Source organism: Cinclus cinclus, chromosome 6 (genome assembly GCF_963662255.1).
Source record: "Cinclus cinclus chromosome 6, bCinCin1.1, whole genome shotgun sequence".
NCBI classification, from domain to species: domain Eukaryota; kingdom Metazoa; phylum Chordata; class Aves; order Passeriformes; family Cinclidae; genus Cinclus; species Cinclus cinclus.
Genome location: NC_085051.1, coordinates 46,297,750 through 46,313,116, shown reverse-complemented (window position 1 = coordinate 46,313,116; position 15,367 = coordinate 46,297,750). Strand labels below are relative to the sequence as shown.

The window sequence follows — 15,367 nt, the reverse complement described above, 5'->3', positions numbered from 1 at the left end:
GCAGGCAGTATCTCCTATGTTTCTAAGCAATTTTGTTTGCTTATGGAAGCAGAGATGAAATGCATGCACAGTGGTATATTGAGATGTTATTTTGGGGAGCAAACTTGTCAGGCACTCTGAAATAGTAAGTATTTATTTAACTAGGAAATAAGCTTATTGAAATTTTATGTAACATAATTCTAATACTGCTGCCTAAGTCAAAAGACATAATTGAAAAAACAAATTTATAATATTTGGCATTACAGATTAGCGACCCTTTCTAAAAATGCTTATAGAGGAGCATAGCGATTAACAGGTCTGACATTTCTTAGTCTGCAACTTTGTAAACTTGATTTTAGTATAGGAAATGTGTTTATAATTAACACAGTGTATAGATTCATAGACTACTTCAGGTGTCTCTCAAGATGACTGTGTTGCGTTACAGTAATAAATTCTTGTTAAGTGTGCGAGAGATGTTTTATAAGTTAGATTGTGACATTACAGAATTTTAGCCTTATTGTTGCAGGTCATTTTACATCTTTATTGCCTACATCTTTGTATGAATAACTGTGCTTACATTTAGATGATGTATGTTGAGAAAGGTGAGGCTGTCTTTAGTGCTGCTGATCCATATTCAAATTTAATGTTGCATTTACCAAGTTAAATGATTGGCTATTAATTAGTTCTGTTTACAGAAACATGGAAATACTCATTAGGTTCAGTGGCAGTGTCAGGTGCATGTGGATTTGTTTTTTTTGCTACTTTGCACTTACAAAAAGATGCTGCACTTAATCATATGCAATTGTAATTGTATCTTGTGCACTTGTAGCCTATGTCAGCAGACACCAAGCATCTCTTCATGGAAGAATGCTAAATGAAAGCTGGTTTAGTAATTAAGCTGGGGATCTCTAGCCTCATTAGGCAATGGGTCAAGAACTCAGGTCTCCCCTCCTGCCCCTTGTCTTGCTGTGCAAATGTTGCAGATTGTCAGTGAGCATTTTGCAGACCATGGCTAGGAGGCCTGTGCCATAGAGAGTTCAAATTTTCTCCATTAAAACTTTTCTTTCCCCCGACTACATTTATGACATCTGCCCTGCTGGAGCAGGGACTGAGAGGAACCCAGGCATTTGTCCTACTTTCCTCAGTATTGCTTTTAGCTCTCTTATTTGAAAGCTAAACTGTGAATGAGAATACTATGTTTCTTATTAAAATAGAATTTTTTAGGACTTCAGCAATTTGGTAGTATCTTGTTCTTAGTTTCTTCCAAATCTTTAGAATTTCTTCAGAATCCTTCCTTTGGCAGAGTGAAGAGAGATTAAAAATGTTGGGGTCCAATTTAAAAGTAGTGATTCTGGCCTTCTGTTCTCATGCTACAGGAAGAATGGTATCACAGTGGAGTTTTGTCTTCTTTCCTTAGAGGTCCTTGTAGGAGCAATCCTGACGCTTTACAGCAGAACAGTGTAAATTCCATAGTTAAACAATTTCCTTTCCACTGAGCAAATAGCTTCCTCGATGCCCTTTCCATATACTGGTGTGCAGCATTTCTACTTCTGGGGAGCGTTCAGCAGAAATATGTTCACTCACTCCAGGATGTGCAACAATAACCAGTCCTTTTTCCAGCTTTTATCTTTAGTTTGAACTTTTTCAGCCCTGCCACAAGATGTTGGCCTGTTAAAGGGCTATACAGCAGCAAGAATTGGCTGGCACATGGTTATTAAGAAACAAAAGTGTGTGTGAAAAAATACCGATCTGTTCTATTTAAAAGATATTGTAAAAGTCTTTCTTAAGAAAATACAAAGATTGGAATGCATAACATTTAGAGGAAAAGTGTTACCAATTGTTTCTCAACAGCTGTCTCAGATGATGTTAAAAAAAAAATCCCAAAATATTGTTATGATTTTATTGACTGCTAGGTGTTCAATTCAGAAAAAGAGGTATTTCTGGGTTTTCTCCCTTTTTAACTCTGAGAAACTTCAAGACACTTACAAGCACTAGCATAACAATGGCATTAGAAAAGCTGTAGTAATTAAATGACATTGCAGTTTAAGCATGTGTGATATAATGTTCTGTTCTGCCTGAAAAGTTGTGCTTATGATACACTGGGTTTAGTCTAGAATGGAATTTAATGCTCTGTAAGTAGTCTGTGTTTAAAAGAATGGGTAGCCAGAGGACCTTCCCTTAAAATCTAGCTCAGAAGGGAATATTGGCCTTTTTCTTGGTGCCTTTTCTGGAAAGCATGTGTGTGAAACTAGCCATAAAATAGGAGACCTTGGATTCTGACAGTTGTTGGAGACCTTTTCCCTTGAGTCTTGGCGTAATGGGATGGGCAGTACAAGGTACTTTAAAAATCAGAGAAATTATTTTTGTTTCCCTAAATGGTCTAAACCAATAGGCAATCCCTACAGTGTATCTGGAGTAACTGTAAAAGATAGTTTATTATAAATATATCTGCTTAGACTTTATTTTGTTTCTCTTTATAATAATTACTTTGCAAATATCACTAGGGAATTGAAGACAAAAAACCCCAATGCTTTGCCTTCTAAAAAAATCTCTAAAAAAATTCTCTGCAAGCAAGAAAAATCTTTGATTGAGGACTTAATTAGTCCTTCCCTTCAGTGAGATAAGCAGTGTATGTTCTGAGTTCAGAAATAAACTGTGGGAGTTTCTTGATAGCAATAACAATATGCTAAACATGAAGTTTCTTTTGAAGGAGGTGGAAGGGGACTTCTTGTGTGCAGCATTTGGAACACTTGCCATGTCATATATCAACACTTTGCCTATAGGGAAGCCAAAGTGCTGTATACTCAAACTGACTTGGGGTTTGCATGTCTATGTAAGGAAAACAGGAAGCAAACCCAGAAATCTTTATGTATTGATGCAATTCTCTCTTGAAAAAGCGTGTTTATTGACTTAAGTATAAAATAGTAGTTTGTTGTTTTTCCTCTGTCCTTTGATTTGCCTGCTGGAAACAGTAGATGAACAATGGGGTCCATTATTATTTGTGGTCTCTAAAATATACACAGACAAGGTACTGGCTGGAATAATGGATAATCCTCAGATAATCAATGCTATAAGTGTGTAAGGCCTTACCCTTGTGGTTTTGTTGGTGGGCTTTTTTATTTTTTTTTTTTTTAATCGTCTCAGTAATGGTCTGTGTGGTAAGAGCACTTGGTCAAGATCTGAACTGTGCTGTGGATTCACTTTCGACTTTAGAGTAACTTTTGGTTTACTCTGTATGGTGAAATGGGAATGTGGCTTAATTGGTTTTCCTACAGAACTGAAGTCTGGGGATTTTTTTGACACTAAAATGGGTGATGAACTACTTGTGTGGGGACTTGTTAAAAATAGTCTGTTACTTGTTCTTGCTGAGGCATCCTCTTTTTTTGGGTAGTGGTCAGTTTCTGCAAATGTGGTGGTAAGGCAGCCTGGTCTTCTATTTGTAAAAGGTGTTTACTTGGGGTAACCTCGGCCACTGGTTTGAGACTATAGACACAAGACTGGCCCTTATTCTAAGCGATAAAACTATTTCCTGTTTGCTTTCTGAATATTTTACAAAATTTGGGTAACTTTTTGAAAATTTAAGGAAAACCTTTGCAAGTTACCATGTAATTAAAATATCAGGAATATTCTTTTGTTGTCCAAATGCTGTTTGTTGTTCTTCTGCTCTTTGGACAAGCAATTTTAGAGTTACCTTGCAAAACATGTAAACTTAATTAGTATGGACCCGTATTTGTTTCACTGCTTCTCACTTTCTTTTCCCTCAGGAGTCATCTTGCTTGATATCAGGACTAGATATGTATAAGTGCCTTCCCAAATTAAAACTGACCCAGTTTGTTGGAAGCTTTTATCTGAGGATGATTTTAACTGAACGGGCTTAAACTTAAATGCCTTGAATATCAAGTCAACTTGTCATATCAGTTGTCATGACACAAAGCAGTATAAAACAAAATAATCAAAAGTTAAATAAAGCAATAGCTGTGGCCTTTACAACAGATGCAGTAACATTTTATAGCAATAACCTATACTTTATTTCCAAATATCTCTAAGCAGTGTATAAACAGTTAAAGAAATGCCTACTCTTTTGGGGGAGAATGGCAGATTCCTGCCTTGCAGGTGTAGGAGGAATCACAAAGGGGAGAACTGACTTGTCTGATTCTATGACAAGCCTTCAGCAGATAATTTAGGGTGATATGTATTTTTTTGAACTTGGTGTGTTTCTCTATTCTATATGTTACCATTTGCTTGTTCTTGTTTTTGAGGACCGAATATAAGGATCCCTGTTTTAATGAATTTCTTATCATCTCTCAGTATTCTTATGAGGAATTGGGCAGTATACAATGTAACTGTTATCGCTGTGTATATCTATTTAAAATTAAGTAGTACTATTATATACTTTAATACATTATTATTTCATCTGTATTTAAGGAAAAAAGTAAATAAGTAGTCTGGTGGCTTCTTTTAATGAAATCATAATTTTGAAAAGCATAATTTATTAAAGGTTTCTTCTCTAGTGGATATGTTTTCATTTTGAATACAGCACAAAATTGCATTTTTTTACTAGTGTCATCAAAACAAATACAGCATGCAACACATTCTTTTAATTGGCCATTTCAGAACAGATCTCCACATAAACTTCCTTCTCCAAAGCATCACATGCTTAAAATATATGTAATTTCCTGGCTTTAATAAGCATACCAGAAACAAAAGTGAATACTAGTTATATAGTAGTGTTTCTGTTTCTCAAAGAAGTAGTATTTTGTATTTCATCAAAGAACACTAAAAATTTAGTACGTCTCTGCTGCATTACTTAAAATTTCTGGCTGAACACTGAGGTGTTTGCTTATCATAATGAAAATTCTCAGCTAAAGGAAGAAAATGTCCTTATAGTGAGATTTTCAGATTTAAATATTATAGTTATGGCCATAAACTGTAAAAATAGAAAGAATAAATCTGAGTCAGATCTATAAATAGTCAGTTGAGTAATATGCTTCATGTAGGAGATGGTTACTCAGGGGCATTGGATGTTCATAATATGGGAGGCAAGGAATGGGGAGGAGTGATCCACACACAAATTACCTGGTGCTTTCAGTCATTTGATGTGTTTATTGCAGTGCATTTATTGTATTCTTTAGTCACCTTTGAGTTTGAAGGTGTTTGCATAGGACACTGCAAATTTTCTATCCAGGATCAACCTTACATTTAGATCTTCTTTTCAGAGGGTCTCTTCAAACCTACCATAGTATGAGGAGACATGACTTTTTTTCTGTAGTTGAGCCTTTCTGCTCTGGGGTCTGGTACTTATTGGCGCTAAAATATTTCTTGGATGTTTGTGATTTGATTGAAAAATTGAAAAAAATTAGGTTAGTTGGTTGCTCTAGACTATTTGCAAATATAGTTAACTTTTAGAGGTATGCTAGGTGAAAAGTCTGACATGTCAGAAATACCCAGGGTCTATTGTACTCAGGTTTAGTGGGTTTTTAAGAGACAGACACTTTGTGTGTTTTCTGCTCTTTAGGAATGCGTGGTTTCTTTGAAAAGTATATTGGATGTTACTTTGTCTTTAGCATGGGTCTTAGTACTGGATTCAGGATTTTGTGTTGACTGGATGTATAGCATATAAAGCTGTAAGATACCTGTTATTTGTACTGGCAAAAGGGTGGATTGGAGGGTAAAGGTGACCAACAAACTGTGATACAGACTTAAGGCATCCTCTCAAGCCAAAAATCTGGCTTGATTTTTTTAAATACGTATAAGCTACACTTTTACAGAGATTGAAACATAATAGATAACTGAAATAATGTGGAGGCCACAGATATTTCACAGTTCTGAGTTTAACAATAAATAAACTCCAGGCTATGTAGCTGTGTCTTCCCACGTTTTTTTTTGGTTTTTTTTTTTTTTTTTTTTGTAATTGTAATGAAACATACTGTATTGATTGAGAGAAATCCTTTGATAAACTGTTCTCCAAATTGGATTTGTACTGTTTGGCATTCTGCAGATATATGCCCAATATATAACTGTGTTTTGTTGTTTTTTGGTTTTAGTTTCTCCAGCAATGGATTCTCAAAACTTTCAACAATGACTAGAGAATACAGTAATTTAAATTGGATTATACTAATGTGGGAGCAGTTGAAGGCACTTTAGGACTAGCATTTACTGCTGATAAACTGGAATAAAGACCCAAAATAAATCTCTTAACATGTGGAAAGTACTACCTCAAATTAATTATTCAAATAAATATAAGATGAAATAGTTGGCTGGAAGGATATGAGCTGGTAGTCTGTTGCAGATCATAAATGAAAGATTATTTTTATTAATATATAAGGGAAGACACCAAAGTTTTCTGATTTTTAATACTTTTTTTAAGTATCCCTTGTGAAAACCAAGAAGTCTTTAATCTTCTCTGCTCAGTGCTGTTGAGGCCTCTAAGTGAAGCCATGTATCCCATTTTGGCACAGTGAGTTAAGGTGGAGGTAACCAGTTGGAGAGTGTCCCGAGGAGATAAAAATGATTAGTTGTCAAGGAAGCATTGAAGATAAATTGATGAGAATTGACTTTTTTGTTGCGAGCATGTCTCTCTCTCTAGATGAATCAAAGAATATTCTGAGTTGGGAGGGACCCAGAAGGCTCATAGAGTCCAACTTGTACATGAATGGCCCATAGGATGATTCAGCTCATGACCTTGGCATTATCGGCACCGTGCTCTAACTTGAAGAGTTTTGTGAAGAACAGAATAACCTCTCTGTGAGGATGAATCAAAGTAATTAATCTAGAGAGTGATATTTAAGAACTAGGAGAAGGTATTATTTGTGAGAATAGTTGAGCTCTATGGTAATTTGCATATGAAGGCCAGGGCATCCCTGTTGTCAGAAGCTTTTAACAACAGGTTAGACAAGTTAGACAAGGGTTGGTTGATTCCTGCATCAGATAAATGGATTTAGAGGTCCTTTCCAGCACTTTAATTATGTTGAGAATAACTGCAATAGAAGTGACATGTGTAGGGGTTAGTATTGATTGCTAAGAGTTGTTGGATTTTTATTTGAGACAAGTGGAGATTTTTTTTTTTTTTTTGCTTCAAAGCACCACTTAATGTATTTGTTGGATAAGTCCGGAGCAGAAGACTTACATGGTCTTGATGAGAGTGAACTACCTCTTCTAAATTTAAATACAAAAATTACACTTCCTAACACATTGTTTATTTTAAAAGTATTTTTTTTTTCATAGATGCTTTTCATAGATGAGTGCCTTTTGTCACTGTACCTTGGTTTCTGTGATCATTCTGGAAAAGTGAAGACATAGCAGTGTAAAACTGGTACAGAAAGACACTGTGTATTTTTTATGGTAGGTTGTCATAATGTCTTTTACATCAAAATTGCTGCTTCTGGATTTATATTATTAAGGAGGAGCAATTGTTATTTATATATTTATTCGTGTCTGTTTCAGGGGACCATACCTTCATTTCCTTTGTTTCTTCTCCTGACCAAAGGGGCTTAACCTGGACTATGTTTTAGGTCTTGATATTACATGACATTAGTTTTTAATGCCTCGTTTGAATTTTTTTTGCCTCCCAAGGTCTCTGTCTTGAGAAGCTGCCAATATCTTCTTCAGCGAGCAATCTCCATGTGGACCGTGAACAAGAAATTGTTACATGCTATGAGAAGGCTGGGGATATTGCTCTCCTGTACCTTCAGGAGATAGAAAGGGTAAGCTGGGGTGATTTTCTAAATTGAAGATTTGAAGATTGATATAAATGCCTTTTTAAAAGAAATATTTCTAGGATTTATGCACTATTGTTTTTTATTTAGACTTTGAGGTGCATTTGGGCAAAATACAATACACCTGGGGCTCTGTTCTTTGGCTTGTGAATGTTGTTAGAGTGAAGTGAGCTGGCAATATCCATCTGATCCTCTTTTTCAGACCTATTGCTTGCAAGCCTCAGGTCTGTCCCTTGACAACTGTCTTTGAAGGAGTTCTAAGACACAGTTAGGGTCATGAAAAACAGAAGAAAGGGGAAAGAAAACTGATGTGATAGGGGAAAAGTAATTCACACTTGTTAAAATGCATACAGGTTTTTTTTTCTGAGGGTTTTTGCTGTTTTATTATTGTCTTGTAGTGGCTGGTGCCGCTATGTGCACTGAAAGCTGATTACATTTTGACAGCATTTTTTAATGCTGATGTAATACAATTATTTCTAAATTGTTTTTTGGAAATCACTCTGGAGATAGCATTTAATCTTCCTACTGCTTTCTTCAGTAGTCTTTTCTAACTTAACAGGAGTTTTAGATTTTTGAATACCATCGTCTTCTACTACTGAATAAGGTTGCAAATATGCTTTTTAATATTCTTCTCTTTCATATACCATTCTTCACAAAAAATTCTGAAAAAGTATTATAAAATTTTGCTTAGCAGTATATCTCTAAGGGTATAGCCAAGAACAAAAATGTTTATATGTGGGTGGCAATGGAGGTAAAGCTAGAAATGGTCCACTAGCCACCACCTACAAATGGCAGAGATTTCTCCAATATTATCTATTAGCTTCCAGGTAAGAGTACGCAACCTTGATTTTTAAGGTTTCCCCCCCCCTTAATACACTTCCCTCCCTCTCCCTTTTCTTTTGTTCTCTTAGGTAATTAATGCCAACATACAAAACAGAAGCCCTAAGCCAGGGCCCACTGCACATGAACAAGAGCTTGGTTTCTTCCTGGAAACAGGACTTCAAAGAGCACATGTTTTATATTTCAAGAATGGGTGAGATTTGAGTCTTCTTTTACTATGTTTGCTTTTTTGTTTAGGTTTTGTATTTGTGATTTAACTGGGCATCATTTTTAGAAATTGTGGATTCTGTAATTGTGAGGTCTCTTATTAATAAAGTAGTAACATTTTTATTAAAATAGTAAGGCTGCTCATATTGTATTTGTTTACAAATTGGAAAATTGTTTAGTCAAAGTATAGTAAGCAGAAAGCATTTTAGAGTTTTGCTTACTAAATGTAAGAACTTAAAGTACCTTAAACTTTAACAATTTAAAATTTACTTTGTTATCAAACAGTGTTAAAAAAGTGATAGTCGACATATTGAAACTCTTGATTTTTATAATTTTGATTTTGTAATTTTTTTCCAAATCTCTTCAGTTATCACTTATTTTAACATTATGCTGCAGGATAAATGTGCATGAAGATCAACAGTATGTATACAAGTATACAATCTTTATTGTACCTGCTCTGTAGATCCCTTTAGATTCTGCATGGGACTCCCTTTATAATTTATTTTAATAAGGCTTTGCTTAAAAGCCTAAAAATAAATTCAGTTATGACACAGAATGAGAAAAAGAATACAACTTTCCATTTTTAAGAACTTTAAAACTCGGCACAAATGGGTTTTAAGTACATTTCTGACATTTGTTGAAATCACATAGTTTAAAAACTTGTTTCTGGGACTTCTATTTCATTAGGAAAATGTGATTTTATTGAAATACTGAAACTCTTGATAGGACAACTGTTTTTGTACCAAAAATATTGCTTATTCTTTCAAATACATAAAGTGGAGATGAAGGAAATAATGCAGTGTCTGTAAAGAGTTCAAGATTTTAATGTCCTGAAGGTAGGATGCAAAAAGGCTGTTCAGGAGTTTCAACATGGAAATGATCACTACACTTTTGAAATCTTTCTTAAAGCATTGAAGTAGTGGTGCAAAAACATCATCTGAGAGTTACACTTTAGTTCTGTTTTCATAATTTAATTGCAGGAGGAATGGAATGTTCTGAAAGCTAATATTTTTCATTTACCAGAGCTAAAAATAAGATCTCTGTTTTCATGTCTGCACAAAAAAATAAATAAAATACAGTTGCTGACAAAATCCCAGTGGCTGTCATGGTTAAGAATAAGCAAAGAAGTCCACATTTTGAAGAATTTTATTTGAAAGCCAGGGATGGAAATGGTGCATTTAATCTGACATGTTTTGTTTAAAAGCAACCAGCAGTAGACATAGCAGATTTCAATTAATGAAGAAAACAAAAAGCAACTGCATAAAAAATGTCATGCAGTGGATTGTTAAGGAATATCCAGACAGGAGTGTTTTTCCCAGACCATATCAACTGGTCAGGTGTGAACTTTGAAAGGTGATTTTATTCCATGTGCATTTTAATTCTTCACAGTGAAGTTGTTGGTGATGTTAACTCCTATACAAACTTTTTGTTTTGTGTTGTTTTTGGGTTTTTTTTCAGTCTTTAGTACAGTGATCACTTGCAGTTTATAAGCTAATTGCACATTATATATAGACTTGAATTTCTTCTTCTAGTTCTGTTGGCCACTGGTAATTTTTCGTGGTATGATATGAAGCAAGGTTTTAGGAAAAATAGCTCTGTGACAATTATTATTTTACATATTGCTGCTGTTGCATCCTTTAAATCCCTTCCTTAATTCAGAGTCAGAGTTCCTTCAGTATTTCCTAATATGGTCATTATTCCAGGCTGCTTCTTATGTGGCTGCTTTTAGAGATTGCTTTTTAATTTTTTTTCATTTTTAAACTTGGGTTTGCCAGAACTGAAGAGAACTTCAAACATATACTTTTTCTAATAGAGATAGATTATAGCCTGTTTTTTAATAAATCTATTTTAGGGATGTTTTGTTTCATTTTTAAATGTGTCATTCATCCTGATGTTAAGTTTATAGAAAGTAGCTTTGAGATTTTTCCAGTAAGCTTTGCAACATACTTCAAGTTTGAATGTAATCTCAAATCATTTTTGTATGTATGTGTCAGGTTCATACCATGAAAGAGAGTAAGTTAACTTTTATATGAGCTGAAAGACCATAATTTCAACAGTAACACAGGGAGTATTGCTGCTTAGCCATAAAGTTGGTTGATCTGCTTCAAATTTCCCTTTCATTTGTTAACTGTACAGAGATTTTCTTTTAAGTCGAGTAACCAAGATTTTGTAGAGGATTAAGTTATTATCTTTCAGGTATGCATTATCTTGTATAAAAAACTAGGAAGTACTTGAAACTTAACTTTGCCTTTCTGCTAAGTGGTGGTATTTTGAAAATACATGGAAATGCAATTAGCTAAAAAAAAAAAAAAGTTGAAGTGGAAATAGTCTGAACCAGAAAAGTGTTACTTTAGTGCTAATAAGACACAAAACTGAAATTAATGGTTTCTTCTGAAGTGTACAGAATTTTATTAAAGAAACAAGCTACATAACCATTTTTCACTTGGGAGATGAAGAACATTTCAGCTTGGAAATGTATAACAAAGAAGTTAAGGAAGTTGTTCTAAAACTTAAAGTAGGGTTTGTGGGTTTCTTTTAAAATGTTCTGAAATATGTAACTTTACGTGCCTTCAGGCTGATTACATAACTTGTATAGTAGTTGCTTTGTAATTTCATATTGAAGGAGTTCAAAGTCTTGATGTTTTTCCAAGAAAAGCTATGAGCACAGGAACTTTGACATTGGTATTTAACATGGCTATTTTGAAAGAATGCCCCTGAGAAAGAAGAACTGTTTAGGTACCCAGTGTTTCTTCTATCCTAGCATTTGTTGTGTTGTGAGATTTACAAGTTAATTTTGTCTGATTTATGGTTTTTATTTTTGAGGTAGTAATGTTCACAAATAAACTGGAAATGCATGCTCTTGAAGCAAAATGGCATTCTGGTTGAAGTCTAAAATCAGGAGACCATCATGTGAAAATCAGACTTAACCTAGCTTTCAGAGCTATTTTTTGGCTTCTCCTTTATTTTACACCCCTTCTAAGGATATTGCTCTGGATCCAGATTGCAGTTTGGTCTAGTCTCCATCATGGTTCCCATGCTCAGTCAAAACCTGAGGATCCCAGAGATGATCTGTGCTCCTCATGGGGCCATTATCTGTGCTGGCACAGTCACAGTGAAGTGAGACATTCCTAGTCTCCTCCAGCAAGTTGTTTCTTGTAGAGTGGCTTCTTCTCCATAGAAAATTAGCCCTGAAAAAACAAACAAACAAACAAACAAACCAATTTTTCTCATTTTTTATATAATTGAGATAATTGGTTTATATTGACTTAAAATGTTTGGCAAGCACAACAAAACCTCTCCTTAGATTATGGGACTTATCTATGTAGAATTTCTTTAGACTGTTTTTCTCTTTTCACTATAGCATATAACAGAAATAGCATAAGAATATTGCTCTCTTTCTGGTGAGAGAGGAGCAGTGGATGGGAGGCAGTCTGTAGGTGCTTCTGTTCCACATGTATATCCATAGAGTGGTCACAGCTAAGGATTTTCATCATACAGTGATGAAATCCATGAGAGAAGGATTTATGTAAATGCTTAACATAAATGCACATGAAGATCCTTGAAGTTTGGCTCTCTACTGTATTAGAATGTAGTGCTAGATACCCATCACTGCATCTCTTGAGATCCTGTTGCACATCCTACATCAGTCTCAAAACAAGTTGGTGTTTAAGTAAAGAATAGAAAGTAAGATGAAAACATTGAAATCCTACAAAGTATCACATTCCTTATATGTAAAATATCACTGCTGTATATTGGAAAGCAAACAAAATAACTTCTCTTGCAGTTTTCAACACAGATTTGTTCTCTATATACCTGCTTTCATGTTTGGTTAGGAAGCTAAGGAAAGAATGTATTCAAGATAGGAACAATAATTTCTCTGTGATTTCTAGCAAAAATAAGTTTTCAAAGGATACTTTATAGTCTGTCATATCAGGTGCTTTCCTCATCCTTGTTCCCAATACTCTTCTTACCTGTTAGTTTTCATTGAAAAACTTTATTTGAACATAAGAGGAAATTATTATTCCCTCAGATATTCAAGATAAAATAATCCATAATAAATGTTTTCTCTTTCAAACCTTACTGTATGTGTATTACTCAGAATTATGTCTTAATTTCAAGAGTTTAAAATAAGATTTCATTGTGAAGTTACAGGTAGGAAACCTGCCAGTGCTAAATGGAAGACTAAGGTGGATATAAACATGAAGGAATCACTTTTATTCAAAATTTTATCAACTTTTGTAATAACTAGTTATACAAAGAACAGTGAAAGAGTAATGTTAGTATCTGAGCTGATATTCAAGACTGATACTCATCATAAAGTATAGTTGGAATTCTGACTCCAGCTCACTTTTTCCTAGAAGATACTTAGCGTTTTTTAGCCCATGTACCACATGTCTTGCTGACAGTGACTGTTGATTGCATTTGCAAGCATCAGATTGAAGGTTTTGGTTTTGTGTTGAATTATGATGCCTGGCAACCAAAATGGTCTTGGATCCTCAAATAGGGGAATTAATATTTCATGCACTTCCCCATGTCCCCTCAAAATGCTCGTTTTACTGCTCTACTTAATGGTCTTGTTTTTCCACTGTACAGAGGAGTTACTATTGTTGCTTTCCCCAGACCTACCCTCCTCCTTACCCTCCTAGTGTGCATTTTCTTTGTTTGCCTTTTGCTGGTTCAGGTGCTTTTTTTGGTTCTTCTGTGGAGCTGTTTTGTTGTCAAAGAAATCATAGCTTTCTGTCATTCTGGTGTGAAGAACTGATTCACTGGAAGGTGTGATAATGGCTGGTGTGGCTGTCAGAAAACAGAGGACCATGCAGTTGAGAGTAGGAAGATACCAAGAAGGAAGAATGGTGGGAAAAGGGAACAAACACTAAGAGATGAGAATGGGGAAGGATGAGATCTTCCTCTTCAGCTCATGAACCATTAGCTGGACTAACTACCAGTGGAACAGCAGTCTAGGCAGCCAGTGTTTTCATTTTAAATGCATGAATGCTAGAATTGCTGCTTGATTGGGCTCTTGCAAATACTTAGGCTTGTGTAGCTCTAATGGCACACTGAAGATGTTTTATTTATAAGCTCAAACAACTATTAAGAACATTCAAGCATCAAGGACACATGATCTTCTGTAGCAAATTTGAGATATCTGGGATTTTTCTTTCTGCATGAGGTAATAATTGATAAAATGAGAAGTATTCCATGATAACTTTTTAAAGTAGACTTAAAAAAAAAAGAAAGAAAAAGAAGAGTTTAGAATCTGGCAGCAAATTAGGGATTTTCTACATTTGAGTCAGAAAATAGTGCCCATGTTAATTAATGTTTTGTGAAAATTATATAGTATTGTGGGTGTACTGAAAGTGTGAGTATGAAAGCAAGAGAAGGAAAACAGATCTGTCTGAAGTTGCAGCTATGTTGCCTCTTGTAGATAGATATCCAAACATTTACCAGGATGTTTTCTCTAATTGTGGATTAAGTTATACTTCTCCATCCTCTTAAACCTGATGGAAAACAGATGCAGACATTAGTCAGAACCACCCAAAGCACCATCCATTGTGCATAGTATCTAGTCTTGTCCATTTGGTCAGACCTTTAATAAAGTTATGGAAGCAAGCCATAGAATTTAATTCCTTTCTCTTTTTTTGATAATTTAATCTTGGTAGGGGTATTTAAAGATATAAAGCAGTATGGTAAATGGCATACCTTGGTATTAGGATGTTCTGTTACTGCTGAAGAATTAATCTCTTGATTTGTCACATTTCTGGATTCTTGCTTTTTGCTTATGTAGTAACATGTTTTAATGTGAAATTGTTTCTGGCCTTAATACTGTGTAAATGACTCTTATTTGGCTGAAAGAAATTAGCTAGATTGTATGGATTTTAATAGCTATATTTTTCTGTAAACATGTCAGTTATACTGAAGTTACTGAAATATCACTGTTCCTTACTCCTTACCTTTAAAATAATTCCTTTCTTTCCCATAATATTTGAATTTTTGAGAGGAAAAAAACCAAACTTTAAAACTTGCAGTGTACTTATGAGTTTACAAACATTGCATTTCTTTTTCTGTTTATAAATATAGACAGAAAGAGAGAGAAAGCACAAGAGAAGGTGGAAGTAGCTCAGTTCCAAAAACAATTTCTGTTTCATCACTTTGGTCAAGCCCTGTAGATTTCATTGTTATTGATTTCTCTACTTTTAAAAGATGAATCTTTTTAAAATTGATACAGTTAGTCTCAGCATGAAGTAATAGGGTAGTGTAAGTAGCTCAGCCTATTCACCAGCATGGTTCTGGATGTGCTTTTCTCTCTTAAATGGGAGAAGTATTAGAAATTTAGCCACCAAATTGCAGAGGAGGTGAAGTTTGGTAAAGCTCAGTACACAAAAAATTATTCTAATTAAATTTTAATCACTAAAAGGCAGTAGTAGACTAAATATTTGGGGATTTTGATTAAGAAACATAAAGGAAATACCTGACATATGAAGCCTTTGTCACTAATGGAGAAGATATTACCAAAACATGCTGTAAGTACAGAGTAAATTCATCTTATCAACTTTTCTAAGGTTAATTTTAAAACATTCATTTTTTAGTCTGAGTATATAATGATTAGATGTCACTAATTTTGTTAT

The 15,367-nt window shown here is 34.5% G+C and overlaps 1 protein-coding gene across 4 annotated transcripts in view; it reads left to right on the top strand.

Annotated features, from left to right (window-relative positions):
* TTC7B (tetratricopeptide repeat domain 7B) overlaps positions 1-15,367 on the top strand; it is a 119,602-nt gene that overhangs the window by 19,694 nt on the left and 84,541 nt on the right. For 2 of the 4 annotated variants that reach the window (XM_062495465.1, XM_062495464.1), the window contains exons 4-6: positions 7,552-7,682; positions 8,606-8,727; positions 9,138-9,161. In XM_062495465.1, coding sequence (XP_062351449.1) covers positions 7,552-7,682; positions 8,606-8,727; positions 9,138-9,161 — 277 coding nt within the window. The remainder of the gene's footprint in view (positions 1-7,551; positions 7,683-8,605; positions 8,728-9,137; positions 9,162-15,367) is intronic. The other 2 variants (XM_062495463.1, XM_062495462.1) reach the window with 1 other exon arrangement.